This window comes from Ursus maritimus, unplaced genomic scaffold (genome assembly GCF_017311325.1).
Source record: "Ursus maritimus isolate PB19 unplaced genomic scaffold, ASM1731132v1 scaffold_25, whole genome shotgun sequence".
Lineage (NCBI taxonomy): Eukaryota > Metazoa > Chordata > Mammalia > Carnivora > Ursidae > Ursus > Ursus maritimus.
Window position 1 is genome coordinate 9,084,974 of NW_024425008.1, and position 16,218 is coordinate 9,101,191.

General features: G+C 55.3%; 1 protein-coding gene across 4 annotated transcripts; it reads right to left on the reverse strand.

The window, feature by feature from the left end:
• Positions 1-262: 262 nt before the first annotated feature.
• On the reverse strand, positions 263-9,680 carry SERPINA3 (serpin family A member 3). 4 transcript variants are annotated; one of them, XM_008698094.2, is made up of 6 exons: positions 9,597-9,680; positions 8,564-8,693; positions 7,442-8,092; positions 4,322-4,595; positions 1,751-1,901; positions 263-676 (listed from the first exon to the last, which is right to left on the reverse strand). In XM_008698094.2, the coding sequence occupies exons 1-6, from the start codon at positions 9,663-9,665 to the stop codon at positions 473-475; spliced, it is 1,479 nt and encodes a 492-aa protein (XP_008696316.1). In that variant the 5' UTR covers positions 9,666-9,680; the 3' UTR covers positions 263-472. The 4 variants fall into 4 exon arrangements, with proteins under 4 accessions (XP_008696316.1, XP_008696320.1, XP_008696323.1 ...); XM_008698098.2 differs by lacking the exon at positions 8,564-8,693 and adding an exon at positions 8,747-8,759; XM_008698101.1 differs by lacking the exon at positions 8,564-8,693 and having other exon boundaries at positions 9,597-9,673.
• Between the last annotated feature and the right edge of the window lie 6,538 nt (positions 9,681-16,218).

Here is a 16,218-nt window from a genome sequence, read left to right on the forward strand (position 1 = left end):
ATTGGAACTGGGGACAAGGGAGCCCAGAGAAGAAGGAATCAGGCAGCTGGCTCCTCTCCCCTCTCGGGCCTGAGGCCCGGGGTGGGCTTGGCTACAAGCACAAAGCCTGGCTCTGGCCAGGCCGCTGCAGCTGAGGGTAGAGGCGCCCCGATCCTGCGTGAGACTGAGCCCAGGGGGAGGTCCTGGGGCTTGGGCTGCGGGCACAGGCAGCTACAGGGGCATGGAGTCAGGCAGATCGGGGTAGAAAGGCACAAAGAAAGTGTCCAGTCTGAGAAAGAGAGTTTATTACTGTCTGGAGGTCACAGAGACTCTGATCAAAAGTCCCCAGGCTCCCAGTGCAGGTGGAAGCCACAAGGCAGAGTCATTGTCACCTTCTAAGGGATGAGCCAGGCAGGGCCTGGCCTCTGGCTCTTTGGTGCAAAGAGTCCAGGCTGCATCCAGAGACCCAGCACCTTAGAAAGAGGGGGGAGCCCTAGGCGTGATGCGGGTTGGTGACTTTGCCCCAGAAGAGGATGCTCTTGGTATCTTTGTGGCGTATGGATAGCAGAAAGGGTCTGTTGAAGCGTACAGTGAGCAGTGGGCCGATTTTTCCGGACAAGTACATAATTTTACTTCCCGTGGCGGCTGCGGCTTCTGTGCCCTCCTCGGCCACATCGAGCAGGGTCTTGTGGACCACCTGTGGGAACACAAGAACGTTACCCACCATAGGTTGGGTGGGCGAGGGGTGAGCGGTCCCCCTGAGAGCCCCAAGGGGACTAACATTCATGCAGCCTCGACCCTGTCCTGTCACTGATCCGTTTGCTAGTTCCTCCCGATGGCCCTGTCCGTGGTCCTGCCTGGTTCCAATGCACGGAGAGACAAACTGAGGCTCCGAGGTTGTGAGAGATCTGCCCAGGATCGTGGTGATAAAGGGGAGGGGCATTCTGATCCGGATGCTTCTCTGGCTGAGTTCAGAGACTGTGCTGCTCCCCCAAACACTTGCTATTGTGGGGGAGGGGCAGGGGCCACACCCGGTATTTGTCTTGCAAGCGACTTTCTTTTAGCCTCTCCACCTTAAGCAGCCGCTGCCGACGCCTCCGCGGACTTGAAGGGCCTCCCTGCTCTCAGCCGAGCTCCTGCCCCATCTGCAGTATCCTCGGGGCCCTTGGCTACTTTGCGCAGATGTGGCTTCACATCCCTGGACCCCACAGGCCCCTCTGCACACCTCCCTCCATGACCACGCCCTTTGGAAGGTGGGGCGCCGAGGAGGGTGGAGTGCTGCTCAGATACCCTGCCTCCTTCCGAGGACCTTGTTTCTAGGAGCACAGCGCAAGGGGCCCTGTTGGCTTCTTTCACACCCATCACACCTGCCCGACGGCTGTTACGACCCAGTGGCCCTCCCCTACTCTGCCAGGCACTGCACACTGGCCAAGAATTTTACAGAAAAACCGAGGGGTCCAGCACTCTAAGTATTTGCTGCTGTAGGCAGTAAGAGGTGGAGCGGGGATGGAATGGGGCCCATCCCTGATTCCTCCCCAGGCTCTTCCCCACGAGTGGCTTCTATGTCACAGGATATTGAAGGGGAGGTGGGGACCAGCTTCTAACATGCTCTCCACCCAGCTCTCCTGGGCTTGGGACGGACCCACGAGGGGGACAGGGCCAGGAGAGATGCAGTTATTCATGCAAACTCAAGGTCGCCCAAATGTCTGCCTGGCCTTTACCATTCAAGCTCAGACACAGAGGACGAATGATCGAAAGTTCGAACACTCACCTGGGAAACACTCAGGTTCTTCTCCCCTGTGACTCCCGACAGGTCAGCCTCGTTGGTGAAGACTTCCCTCATGCCCAGCTGGGGAAGTACATCTTCCAGATTATAGCTGCTGGAGATGGAAAACTTTGGCAGGTAGAGGTTGTCTATCCTCCTAGAAAAGGAGAAACATGAATTTGAACACCTGCTTTGACTCAAGGCTCACCTTCTTCCACCTCATGGCTTGGTCTTCCCTGGTTTCCTTTCTAACCACACCCCTCCTGCGGGAAAGAAGTACTCATTTCCTCAGTTTCTTAACCTTGTGCTGCCTCTTCTTCTTCTTCTTTTTTTTTTAAAGATTTTATTTATTTATTTGACACAGAGAGAGACAGCCAGCAAGAGAGGGAACACAAGCAGGGGGAGTGGGAGAGGAAGAAGCAGGCTCCCAGTGGTGGAGCCTGATGCGGGGCTCGATCCCAGAACGCCGGGATCACGCCCTGAGCCGAAGGCAGACGCTTAACAACTGAGCCACCCAGGCGCCCCTGACTCTTCTTAATTCATTAATTATCCATTCACATCGGCAAGCGCCCACATGAGCCAGCGCCTGCCCTGCCCCTGCCTTGCAAGCTTGCAGTGCAGCAAGAAACAGGCTCTCTCCAATAGGGAATTCCACAGCATGCTCCACAGGCACCAGGAAGGCTTCCTGAAGGAGGCGGCATCAAGCCTGAGTCCTGAAGGAGGGGAAGGAGCTGGCTGGGTGAAGAGGAGAGCAGAAGGCAGGGAGATGAAGTTGCAGGAAGGCAAGAAGAAAGAGCGGATGCTCCACAGAGTGGAGGGAAGGCTTAGTGTTGGGGACCTGGCAGGGGCTGAAGGGACTGCATTCGAAGAGCCTTGGGGATCCTGAAACATGCAAGTGAAGGTCCCCATCTTGGCTGTCTGGTGAGCTCCTTGAGAGCAGGGGCTTCTGCCTTTGAGCAGAGCTGGTGGTGAGTTCTTGGAGCAAGAGTGGATACTCCACCTGCAAGCTCCCCTCTCTCTGTTGATATCCCCAAGACTCTTGTCACGGTCTGCCTGGTTTTACACTTGCGAGCTACAGGGGGCTGTGTCTCCCAATAAACCCTGAGTCCCATGAGCAGGGAAGATGTCTGTTTCTCTCCATATTCATTCATTCATTCACCTCTTCATCCATTCACTCAACAACTTAACACCATGTGTTGAGGCAGATTTCCTCAGTGGTTTGTAAATCAGAGGTATGTGATGAATATTCTGTCCATTCACAACTACTCATCAAGCCCCGGCCAGGTGACAGCTAGAACTGCTTCCCAGCGTCCCCATCCTCAAGGACTGGGCCCAGAACGCACTCTGCCTTGCTTGTCCCCCTTGACAACAGTCTTCTGAATTCCGTATCTAGCCTGTCTCTACCCTCAGGTTTATCTGAAACTTGGCCACTTCTCACATGTCTCTCCTGGATCGCTGCCCTGGGCTCCTAGCTGCTCTTCCTGCGTCCATGCTTGACCTCTGTGGTCTATTCTCCACTCAGCCTCCTGGGTGATCTTTTTAAAACAATACTCAGATCATTCACTCTTTGGCCCAAGACCTTGAGATGACTGCCCATTTCACTTAGAGGAGGAAGAGGTAAGGTTTTCCAGGGGTCTGCATGGCCTCCCTCAACCTGAGCCATCCCGCAGGGGCCCCTGACTTCTCCTGACTCTCACTCTGCTCCGGCCTCTCTCGCCTCATTAATCCTCAAACACACCAGGCTTTGCATGGAGGCTTTGCACTGGCTGTTCCCTCTGCCAGGAATGCTTTTCCCCAACCTATCCACAGGGTTCAGCCCCTCACCTCTATCATGTCAATGCTCAAATATCACCTAACGGCGATCCTGTTTAAAACCACTACCTACCTCCTAGTCCGTCCGGTTTTCCAAATTATTTTACCCCACTGTATCATCCACCCCCACACCCTCATTTCTTCACGTCCAGCATTCTAAATAATTCACCTATTTGTTATATTTATCTATATTCTCATTTTCCAATTACAAAGCAAGCTCCACGACAGCAGGAGATTGATGTTTTACTTGCGGACATGGCCTCAGGGTCTAAATCATTGCCTGGCACCTGCTGGGGGCTCCATTAACCTACGTGACCTGGGCCAAATGGATGAACCCATGAATGAATGAATGTGAACAGCCAGCGGAAAGCTGGTGCTCGGAGTCTGTCTGGCTTTGGCCTTTAGCTGATCGCAATCCCTTCTGTCCCCTCTGCTAAGAAGAGGACAGGCACGAGAGCTGGGTTGTGGTGAGGAGTCCCCGGGGTCTAAGCATGTTAGCGTCGGAGACAGCTTCCACCCCTGTCCCGTTCAAGGTCATTGAGTCTCATAGAGCAAACACTTTCAGGCCCAAAGCCACGCAGGCAGCTGAGGGCAGGGTAATCCCAAGCTCCACCTGGGCTGGGATGGCTTCCCCAGCACGGCAGCCTCAGCCCCAGACATCAGGCAGGCCCTGGGTGCTGGGGGCGCGGGGAGTCTGGGGGTGGAGGGGAGCAAGAGTGGCTGCGGAGGAAGGAAGGAGGGCTGGCCGCGTCCCGGGGTCATCACCTCATCTGCAGTGAGTCTGTCCACCTCCTCAGGGTCTCCGGGAGCAGCATGGCCTCTACTGCCTCCATTCTGCCCTCATCGGGGAGGATGAAGAGCGCGCTGTCGTTACTGGTATACGGGAGCTCCACCACCGTGCAGGCCAGTGCCTCGTCTCGGAAGTAAGGCACCCGCACGTCCTCCAGGCTCATCATGGGCACCTTCACCCACCTCCTCTTGCTCACGTAGAACTTGGACTTGAAAGTATCTCGGGGGTCAAAGGGCGTCTTCCATTTGGCTGAAGGTCAGAGAACTCTGTGAACACAAGGGCTGCCCTGCCTCTATCCCTTCTCTGCCCGGGTTCCCTGGTGATGGAGACACTCGGCCGGCCCCCAGCCCCGCCACCGGCCCCGCCTTGGTCTGCAGGAACATGTTGGCAAGTGGGTAGACCGCTGGGGACGGTGGTGAGCCCCACAGGTCTGGTTGCAACGTGGCCATGAGACAAAGACCTGGTTAACTGTGATAAGAGAGAGACTGACAGGAGTTTGGGAATAGTGGGTGCAAGAGAGAGGTGGGGGTCAGAGAGAGACGGGAGAGGGGCCCAGGAGCACTGTGGGACGTGGCAGCAGGGGGAGGAATTCAGAATCCCTGACCCCCTGAAAGGGACAATGCTAGTAACTCATTGTTAGTCACTGACATTACCGTGTACACACGTGCCCACAGTCTCGTCAAACAGGCCGAAACAAGGGGCAAATTGGGAAACTGAGGGTGGGGCAGAGGTCGACCGAGGAGGGGGCATAGGGCTCCATCCCCAGGAGGACTGGAGCCCTTAGTGGGGCGGGGGTTGTGGGGAGCTCCTGGGGAGACTAAAGACTAGGGGCTTGCTGGGAAATGTGCAGACACCCCCCCAAATCCCCCAATCCACATTCCACTGTTGGAGGCAGGAGAGGAGGGGAAAGCCCAGCCGGCTGGTGTGTCCCTGGGGAGGAGAATTTGGGGGAGAAAATCCTAGAACAGGCAGGATGGTAGAAAATCAGGAGACACAAAGAACAACGAGCATATGGGGCCGGGATTAGTTTTACACAGAAATCTGGTTTGGGGTCCTCATTTGTATACGGCAACACAGGCCGGGGAGGATTTGCCCAGGACTCAGCCAGAACCTCTCGTGCAGGCTTTCTGTGTGTCCACCCAGCTTCCAGTCACCCCCTGACTCCATCATGCCTCTCTGGGTCTCTGTCTCTTTTTTGTGCCCGTGAGGACTGGGGCCCCACAAGGCTGACTCTATCTATTCGCGCTCTGCCTCTTAGGAACCTATGGGCTGGGGAGGTTTGTGTTTGTCGAGTTCCCACCCATGGGATCGGGCACCGGACCAGCTGGAACCTGGATTGTGCCCTCCCCCAAGGAGCTTCCCCAGATGGTGACCGTGCTGGTACCACCCCCAAGATGAGAGGGGGCACTGTTGCAGAATCCTGGGATGGCCAGTCTCCTTAAACACTGTCTTCCCATGTAGATGGGGACCCCCCCCCTGCCAGAGGCTGAGTTCCTGGCCAGGACAGAGCCCAGGTCAGAATGGCCCGGCTGTGCCCAGGCAGAGGGCTTCCCGTGCCTGCCCACAAATGTCTCTTCAGGGAGGAAGCTGAAGTTGCCGCCCACCCCGGAGCGATTTGAAGGCACGGCTCCTTCCTCCTGGGAGCCAGGCAGAGTAGGACTCAAACTCAGACAAACTGCCACTGGGCCCCTCTGCAGTGACTTCCCACAGTGGCGAAGCGTCATTTGGAAAACGCTAAGGCTGAGTGGTAGCCCACGGAATGGGAGAAGATATTCGCAAACAACAGTGCAGATAGAGGGCTGGTCTCCAAGGTCTATAAAGAACTTGTCCAATTTAACCCCCAAAAAATGAATAATCAAGTCAAAAAATGGGCAGAAGACATGAACAGATACTTCTCCAAAGAAGACATACAAACGGCCAACAGACACATGAAAAAATGTCCAACATCACTTGGCATCAGGGAAATTCAAATCCAAACCCCATTGAGATACCACCTTACACCAGTTAGAATGATGAGTATTAAGGAGGGCATGTATTACATGGTGCACTGGGTATTATACGCAAGTAATGAATCATGGAACTTTATATCAAAAACTAGGGATGTACTGTATGGTGACTCACATAACATAATAAAAAATTATTATAAAAAAAAGAATGGCAAAAATGAACAAGGCAGGCAACAACAGGTGTTGAAGAGGATGTGGAGAAAGGGGATCCCTCTTACACTGTTAGTGGGAATGTGGGTACAGCCACGCTGGAAAACAGTGTGGAGGTTCCTCAAAAAGTTAAAAATAGAGCTACCCTATGACCCAGCAATTGCACTACTAGGTATTTACCCCAAAGATACAGATGTAGTGATCCGAAGGGGCACTTGCACCCCAGTGTTTATAGCAGCAATGTCCACAATAGCCAAACTATGGAAGGAGCCAAGATGTCCTTCAACAGATGAATGGATAAAGAAGATGTGGTCCATATACACAATGGAATATTACTCAGCCATCAGAAAGGATGAATACCTACTATTTGCATTGACATGGACGGGATGGAGGAGATAATGCTAAGTGAAATAAGTCAAGCAGAGAAAGAAATTATCTTATGGTTTCACCCGTATGTGAAACATAAGGAATAGCACGGAGGACATTAGGGCAAGGAAGGGAAAACTGAAGAGGGAGGAAATCAAAGGGGGAGACGAACCATGAGAGACTATGGAGGGTTTCAGAGGAGAGGAGGGTAGGGGGATGGGGCAGCCCGGTAATGGGTGTTAAGGAGGGCATGTGTTGTGATGAGCACTGGGTGTTATACACAGCTAATGAATCATTGAACACTACGTCAAAAACTAATGATGTATTATATGGTGGCTAACAGAGCATAACAAAGAAATGTAAAAATAGAATAAAATACCCTAAGAGAAGACAATGCCTACAGAACGGCAGGGCCTCGGTGCCATGCCTCCTCCCCTCCCCCCACCCCAGACCAAGGGCACCTGTTCTATGCTGGTTTCCCCAATAAAACGGTTTGCTACACCAGGCCAGAAAATGGCCCTGAAGCCTGAGAACTATAACTGTTCCCTTCCAAACCCCAAGCCAGGCACTCACCTTTCAGGAAGATGTAATTCACCAGGACCATGGCTGTGTCCAGGTCAAGGTCCTTGACCAAATCCACAATTTTCCCCCGGGTGCGATTCTTCACGTAGTCGTTGATGAGCTTCTCGGCGGCCGCGGAGTCCTGGAAGTTGGTGGAGAAGGCCTCAGAGGCGTAGAGCGCCCTGGCGTCTCCCGTGAACTTCTCCAGCAGCTTCAGCTGCTCGCCCACGAACATGGCATTGCCCACGCTCAGCTGCAGCTCGTTGCTGGGTCGGCGGACGGTTTGCAGCAGGTGCTGGAAACCCCGGTGGATTTCGGCTTCGGGGGTCTCTGTGAGGTTGAACTTGAGGCCTTCGAGGATCTCCGTCAGGGTGGTGCCTTGGGCCCCCAGGGATAGGAAGGCCAAGGCGATGGAGACGCTCATCGGGGAGAAGATGACATTCTTATGGGGGGTCTTCGAAGCCAACTCCTTATAGAGGCTGAGGGTGAAGTCGGTGTTGCTGGAGGCCAACGCGAGGCTGTCCACAGGCTCGTTGTGTAGGTCCTCCTGGGCAACACTCTGGGGGGCAAGCACGCTCCCCGGGACACAGTGGACAGTGGGGCAGAGCCCAGCCACCAGGAGCCCCAGAGCCAAGAGGGGCGACATTCCCTCTGTCTTCAACTCTGTAAAACAAAGCTCCTTTAAGTGTTGGGGGACCAGATGGTGCCCCGACTGCCTCCCACTGCCCCCCCCCCCCGTGTGACCTGTGTTCTAGTTGCTGCCTCTGTTAGCTTTGTGACTTTCCATGGGCAGGCACTGTCCCAGGCACCCCACATACACGATTACATCACACTTGAGGTGAGTACTGTAATCCCGGCCTTTCTCCCCAGTGGAGAAACTGGGCACAGAGAGGAGAAGGGGTTCGGCCACAGTCACCACAGCGAGCGAGTAGGGGAGCAGCGGGAGGAGCCTGGCTCCTGGTTAGCCTGGCTCCCAACTCCTGGTAGGGAGAAAGCAGTGTGGGCTTCAGAGCCGCGGAGACCTGGACTAGGATATCGTGTGGGCTACTTGCCATGGCTGTGTGGTGATCAGCAAGTGACTGAACCTCTCTGAGCCTTAATTGCCATCTCTGTACAACACACTGAGTAGCTCACGTGAGAGAAACCATGAAGGTGCCGGGCTCACAACGGGTGTTCCAGAGAAGCATGTCGTCCCGCACGCCACCCGCTCTCTGAAACCACCCGGCATGCCAGAGCTGCGATTCCACGGGGAGAGGGGATGGAGCTGTTGCAGGAGAGGTCAGAGAGAGAGAGACCGCAGCAAACAGGATTATTTACCTTCAGCCTCTGCCTACTCACGCCGGGAGTTCAGAAGAGAAAAGGTCAGCTTCAGACGTGGGGAGGGGAGGAGGGGAGCAGAGGTGGGGAGGGGAAGTGGGGAGGGGAGGCAGAGGAGGGAGTTGAGCTGCTTTCCATCCATAGGCCAGCGGAAACCCCTTCGGACCAGCCCCGGAGCAGCAGCAGCTCCATTGCCTCAACTGTCTGTTTACTCTCGGGCTCATGCAACCATTTCTTTGGAGGGGTTAAACCCCCCCGCCCTCCGAATTATTTCTGGAGAAAAACAACTTTGTTTGGGCAAGTTGGCAGGCTGGCTCTGCTTCTGAGCAGCCTGTCTTTTCAGTAGCCGGACAGACACTGCCTGCCTGTCTGTTTGGCTGGGAGCCCTGGAGGGGAGAGGAGCCATGGAACAGTCCCCCTTGGAGACCCCGTGCTCTGCCCAGAGGGACCCCCTACACACACCAGTTCCGTCTGCACCTCGCTGTGAGAGCTGTGCCCTGTGCCAGACAAGGGGGGGTGCCTCGTGCCCCTCAGGGGAGTTGTGGTCCGGAGGGTCCGGTGTATGGGGGTACACAGCTGGCTAAACTCAGAATCCCGAAGTGTGGGAGGCAGAAACAGCCAAAGAGGTCCTTCTGGTCCATCCACCCTTTGCAGGTGTGAAAACTCAGACCCGGAGGGAAGACGCGTCTTCTGAGGACATGGCCTTCGGGGCCAGCACAAGAACTGTCCCCAGGGCTCTGGCACGCCTTTGCCTGGCCCCCTCCCGCCTCACAGGCCCCAGGCCAAGGCCTAGAACTACCCTAGAAAGATGGGTTCCTTGGCTCCCGGGATAGGCAGCGTCACAGATTACCTGCCTTTGCTGCTGGATGTCCTCAGCCGATTCCAAAGCCGCCGCCAGCCCGGAGTGCTGGATTTTCATGCGCACGGACACCTATTTACCCGTGAGAACAACTCCTCCCCTTGCTTGGGAAATGCTGGCAGGGACACCCAAGTGTTCTGTTTTTAGACTGGAATGACCAAATAAGCATTTCTGGTAACATGAATTTGTTAGATTTAGTGGAATAATCCAGTTACAGGAACAGCCCCTAACTTGTTTCTTCTTTTTTTTTTTTTTAAGATTTTATTTATTTATGTGACAGAGATAGAGAGAGCCAGCGAGAGAGGGAACACAAGCAGGGGGAGTGGGAGAGGAAGAAGCAGGCTCCCAGCAGAGGAGCCTGACGTGGGGCTCGATCCCAGGACTCCGGAATCACACCCTGAGCCGAAGGCAGACGCTTAACGACTGAGCCACCCAGGCGTCCCCCCCCCCAACTTGTTTCTTAAAACAAAACAAAATAAAACAAAAACCAACATTTCCTTTTCATTTTTATCTTTTGTCTATGAAATATTCATTGAGGAACATGTGAAAACCCAGAAAATATACAGAAAGACACCGGAAAATAGTCCCCCAACTTTCATCCCCCAGCTAACATTTTGTTGTTATTTCTTTTACAAGTCACTTTATGTGAGTGTGTGTGTGTGTGTGTGTGTGTGTGTGTGGCAAATCTTCATACACACACAGATATATTTTTAAAAATGCAACACTCTTTATTTGCCTCTAGATTGATTTGCATTTTGAGACACCCCTCCCCCATTCCCAGACTGGGGGTGTCAGTCTGAGGACTCCGAGCGTAGGGGAGCATGGGGGGGCCTCTGGTCTCCGGCACCATTTGGCCTGGGCGGCCTCCTCTTCACCCCAGGGCCCTTCTTGATTTGCACGAAGAGCTGTGGTGACCTTGAGGTCTCCTTGGATCTCTCTGGAATCCCAGGCCTTTCTTGGGCTCCTGAGAAAACCTTCCCCTTGATCCCTCATGGTCACAACCCTCCGTCCATGATAACTTCTCACAGGCTGTAGGGTGCCGCAGAGCACAGTTTGGAAACCACGCGATTACAGGCAAGGGTGTGGCTCTGGCATGCGGTGGACCTGGCCAACCACGTGGCCTCAAGCAACTGGAAATCCCTCAAGCTTGCCCTCCTCGTCTCTACCATGCAGATAGCGACATTTTCCCGACAGGGTGATGGAAAGGGTAAGTGACGTGGTAACACGGCCGGTAAGCTCCCGTGGGACAGGACTGTTTGTACAGGGCTGTGTCCTGGGGTACTTACCAAGTACGTGCCGGCCGGGAAGCCCTGAGGTGACTCAGGAGAGTTCTGGTCCCATCCTCCCGAAAATGGTGACTTAAAGCCCTTTGAAGTCCCAAATATTTTCAGAATTGACAACATTTTTTAAAAATGACACAGAATCCCAGGGGCCCCAGGGGGGCTCAGTCAGTGAAGTGTCTGCCTTGTGGCTCAGGTCATGATCGGGGTCCCAGGATCGAGGCCCGAGTCGGGGGCTCCCTGCTCAGCGGGGAGCCTGCTTCTCCCTCTGCCTCTGCCCCTCCCCCCTGCTTGTGCGCTCGCTCTCTCTCTCTCTCTGTCAAATAAATAAATAAAACATTTTAAAAAATGACACAGAATCCCAAAGAGTTAGTGGCGAAAACAAGGCTACAGTTTTACTTCTCACTCACCTAAGTTCAGGTGTGTGTGTGTGGGGGGGGGGGGTGATGAGGCAGCTACACTTTGTCAGGGACCCAGGCTCCTTCTGTCTTGTTTCTGGGGTCTGTTTGCTGGGTCCTCCTGCTCCGCTCCCTTCTTTTGCTCTTTCTCTTACTGCGTCCCACCCATTGCAGGGGAACTCTTCCCCACTGGAATCTTCTCTCTCTGTCTCTCCTTCTCTTTCTTGCCCCCATGGCCTCGCAGGCCTGAAAAACCCGCTGCTTCTCCCCGAGACCTGAGATGGTCATTCATTTGTTCAGGGCCCCCGGGCAGCCGTCTGGCTGGGGCCGGGTGAGCCCTGCACCGTCCGCAGGCAGGACGTCTGCTGGATCATCGGTGCCTGCCGTCCCCGGACTGACCGCCTCTTTGTGCGGCTCCGGTACCCCGTTCTGCCGAGAAAGATCTCCATCCCTTTTCCATCTTCAGCGTTGTCACCAAGCCTTGGTCCGTGCCAGCCTCCAGAAAGGTGAGTTTACGACCTGCCCAAGGACCCTTAGCTGTTCAATGGTGGAGCTGGTGGAGCTTGAGCAAAACCAACCCCGTGCCAGATCCAGGCTCTCTCTACCTTCCCAGGCTCAAAAAAAAAAAAAGAAAAGAAAAGAAAAGAAAAGAAAAGAAAAGAAAAGAAAAGAAAAGAAAAGAAAAGTATTTCCATCCTTGACCTTATGACAGAAAATGCCAATCTTGGGAGTATAATTTCTTTTTTTAAAGATTTTATTTATTTATTTTAGAGACAGAGAGTAGGGAGGGGCAAAGGGGGAGGGAGAGAGAGAAAGAATCTGAAGCAGACTCCACACTGAGCTCGGAGCCCAATGCAGGGCTTGATCCCACAACCTCGAGATCATGACCTGAGCCAAAACCAAGAGCCAGCCCCTTAACTGACTGAGCCACCCAGGTGCCCCTTGGGAGTATAATTCTTGTACAGGTGTTGGAGTCACTATTTTTATAAGGTGCTGCTTGTCTGTGGATCCGTGTGGGGAAGGCTGCCTCCTTTATGTGGGTCCCAGCTGAATGGGTGCTGTGTCCCCGTCTGTCAATACCTCCTACCTGGGACTACAGATGTGCATGTCTCTCGGACTTGCGATGGACCCAGGGAAGCAGCCCAAGGGGAGCTGGAAGGTTCCACTTGGCTTTGGCGGGGTCAGGGCCAAGGTCTCCAGGAGCCCACTGCTAAGGCTCGGGGAACCCCGCAGTGCGGAGAGAGACCGGCAGAGGCCAGAGCGGGCGCTGGCCTTTGGGGTTAGTGTGGGTGTGGCTGTGGCACCTGCCTGGAAGGGGAAGATGTGGAAGTTAGACCTCACGTGCACAGTCCCAGACCTGGGGCTGGCAGGTGCTCCTTCTGTGGAACAGTCGCCCTTACTGTCCCCAGCCACAGAGGGAGTCCATTGGGACTGGATTGACTTAAGGTTTGGAAGCTTTGACCATTGTGATCTGTTTACCGTTTTCCATAGTTATGCCTTCCTGTGGCCCCCCCCCCGCCGCAGAGCAGGGGAGGCTGGGAGGGACAAATGCCACCTTCCAGAGATCTTCCCAGAGGCTAGGGAGGTGGCAGTCATGGGAAGGGTCCCACTCAGCCAGGCTCCTCCCACATCATGGCTCTGCCACCACTGACCAGCTGGGTGACTTTAGGCTACTCCCTTCACCTGTCTGAATCTCTTCTGTCAATCATCGTTCCTTAAAGAATTCTTAGGAGGAAGAAACGAGACCCTGAAAACTAACTGCCCTAGCCCCAGAGCGGGTCCTGCCTTCTCTCTCCCAGGCCAGTGAGTGGAAAAGTCCAGAGAACCGCCCGCTGCTGTCTCCCTCCGGCTGTGTTTGCGCTGACCTGGTTTCCCGTGGCTGGGGAGAGGCTGGCCACAGATCCGACGCGCATTTGCCAACTCCCCTCCGCACCACCCTGGCTGTGCCCCCGTGAATTCCCAGGCGCCTGCAGGAGGATTTGGCCTTGGCTGAGCAGGGAGACTTCCCGCCTCTGCTTTCCCTGCTGCTTGGTCATCTGTCCCTTTAAGGAGGGAGCGGCTTGCCATCATCTGCTTTCATTTCCCGTTCCAGGTGGTTCCAGGAGGCATCTGAGAATTCCTGGTGAACAGGGACTTTGGGGTCAGAGCGGCCCGGTCTCTGACTTACTACTGACACCCCGATGTACCCTGAGCTCCTGAACCGCATCCTCCACGCCTGAGCTCTTAGCATCAGGGGAAGAGAACAAAAAGGAAAATCAAAATACTATATAAGAAAGCAGGTCAGCTTCATACTAAAGCATGTGGCCCATGGTGGGTGCCTCAGTTAGTGGCTTCCCTGTTTTCAAGCAGACGGACCCGTTCTTCCTTTGCCCACAGAGGCCCAGTCATGACCACGAGGTAACACGGCTGCTCTGTTCTTTTCTTTCCGCTAAGAACTGGTCTATACCCACATACGATACTCTGGGTAGGTTCGCGTGTTCTGTTTTTACATTTGAGGGAAACTGAGGCACAGAGCGATGGGTCAGGTTTCGGATCCCGGGGAGCCCACGCTCCTGCCCTCTCCGGGAGACACGGTGCCCGTCCTGGCTGGCCTGGGCCCAGCCCGGCCGCGGTGGCACATTGACCTCAGAGCCGGCAGCCCAGCTGAAGACGTTGGCGTCCTGACCCCAGCATCCAGGCTTCGCCTGCACTCTGTGCCAGCCTGTGGGTGGGTCCTGGCGTTTGGTCTGGAAAACATGGCTGGTGGCCCGGCAGTGAGAGGTTTCTGATGTTAGGGTCGAGGGACGGGAAGGGGGCTGCAGGCTGCGGAGCTCTTGGTAAACGTGGCTGTGGTTGAGGGGAGGCCTTGGCGCACCCCTACTTCCTCCCACCCCCCCTCTCTCCAGCAGTCTCGGCTGGCCTCAGACCATCTCCCCGGCCACAGGCACTGTCCACTCCCCCAGCTGGAGGGTGTACTGTCACTCACCTCCCACGTCTCACCTGGGCGGATGTGGCTCTTTCCAAGTTCCAGAGATTTCTGGTAAGCAGAATGTGGACATCAGTGTCTCCTTGGCGTCTCTCCCTAGTGACCTCTGAAACAGATCACACCCTAAATCGAACCCCCCTGCTGTTCCCTGCTCCCTGGAGTCTTCCTGCCTCCCAGTGAATCATGCCTCTATCTCCCCAGCACAGCCAGGACCTGGGGCCGTCCGCCTGGCCCCTTCAGTGTGGGCTGGGGTCTCCCTCTTCCACGTCCCTGACACCTGCTTCCTACTCGCCAGCTCTGCACCCCACACTCTGGCCCCAGCCAATAGTACCACTCCCTGCAGCAGTGACCCCCAAGCTATGTGCACCCCTCCCCGCCTGCCCTCTCCAGGCCATTTGCTACAGAATAACTTTAAGGATATGTGTCACTCAGGGCCCTGTTCCTCCTGGAGCCCTGTGGGCCTCTCCTGGTCCAGAAGCCCCTACATGGTCTGGACCCCGCCCCTCCCCGCAGCAGGGACACCAGACCGCAGGGCCCAGAAGTACACTCCCCAGAGCAGAGCTGTCCCTGCAGAACCCACGACCCCCAGCTTGGACCAGGCGAGGGGAGGGTTTCAACTTCCTTTATAAACAAGGAAACCTCCCAGAACGTTCTGTCTCAGGCTTTGGTCTGATGCAATCATGGGTGAGTCAACACCTTTGTTATACTTTGGGTGCATATCATGCAGCAGGAGGCCTCCCGTGGTCCTTCCTGGTGGAGCCGACCCTCCTCTGGCTAGCCCAGATGTGTCCCCCGTCCTCTTCCTCAGCCATCCCCGTGACTGTCACGTTCCCCATCTCTGCAGTGAGACTGTTGGCTTCTGGTCAACAGGGATGCACTTCTTCCTCGTCCTTGCTCCCTACAGATAAAGCTGCCAGAATTAGCGAGCAAAAATGCCTCACAATGCCTGAGCCGTACTTCTACTAAAAAGGGACATATTACCTGGACTTCTTCTTTAGCTGGGTGTCCTGTATGTTATCAGCACCCCACCTGCAGGGTGTGTGGTGGGGTCCCACCCAAGGAATAGAGAAGTCTCAGGCAGTGACCCAAGGGTTTGCGGAGGCATAGAATCGTCTGGAGCCAGCTGGCTATCCCCTCATTCATTCATCCAACGAGAGTCTACTGTGGGCCAAGCCCCGAGCCAGGCACTGGGGTGTAGAGGCGACTTAGGGCGCTCACAGACTTCATGGTGTTTGAGAGACACAGACACGTAGAAAGATGCGAACTATGATGTGGAAAGTGCTAGAGGGAGGGACGGGGAGCTGGGATCCCAGGGCCGGGCTGGGGGAGTCAGGACAGCGCCTGGGGAGGGATCTCTGAGCAGAGTGGTGAGGAAGGGCTCTCTGAGCTCTCTGAGTGGACAGGGCTCCAAGGGGCACCCGGGTTTTATGTATTTGTTACCTGGCTGTTGCTGTACAAGAATTCGCTGGAAAAACACCTGAAAGCAAAGAGCGTCCGGGCCCGGGAGCCCCTGGAGGATGAGGGTCTTCAGGCCCTGAGTGTGGGTGGGTGGCAGCTGCAGCGAGGACGGGGCGTGGGAGAGCCTGGGGCCTGGGCCCAGGAGGACAGCCCCGCCCGGTCAAGCACCCCGAGCCCTGCAGATATTTCGTTCCTTGGGTGGGGCCAGGGGTATGAATTTTTGCGAGCTCCCCAAGTCACGTTTGAGAAATGCTGCTGTAAGGTCAAAGCCCCTTGCCTTTGCCTGATTTGCTCCCAGCCCTCGAGCAGCCTGGTGACCGGGCATCATGACCGCCATTCCCATGGTGCAAGGGACGAATGGACACGTGTGTCGGCTCATGAGCACCTCGCTCAGCACACTCAGGAGCAGGGGCTCAGGCCCACATGTTCCAGCGCACCTCTCATACTCCTTCACCCCCTTCCCCCGCCTACCAGACCCACCTTCCCACTCCCGCCCCTACCCTGGCCCTGGG

Bases quoted from the DNA above. Each gene is read 5' to 3' on its own strand.
- SERPINA3 (XM_008698094.2), bottom strand. From the start codon at position 9,665: ATGAAAATCCAGCACTCCGGGCTGGCGGCGGCTTTGGAATCGGCTGAG. The intron at 1,902-4,321 runs GTGATGACCCCG...CTCCTTTTCTAG, and splicing joins ACAGACTCACTGCAGATGAG to GAGGATAGACAACCTCTACC. The intron at 677-1,750 runs GTGAGTGTTCGA...GTGTTCCCACAG, and splicing joins AGAACCTGAGTGTTTCCCAG to GTGGTCCACAAGACCCTGCT.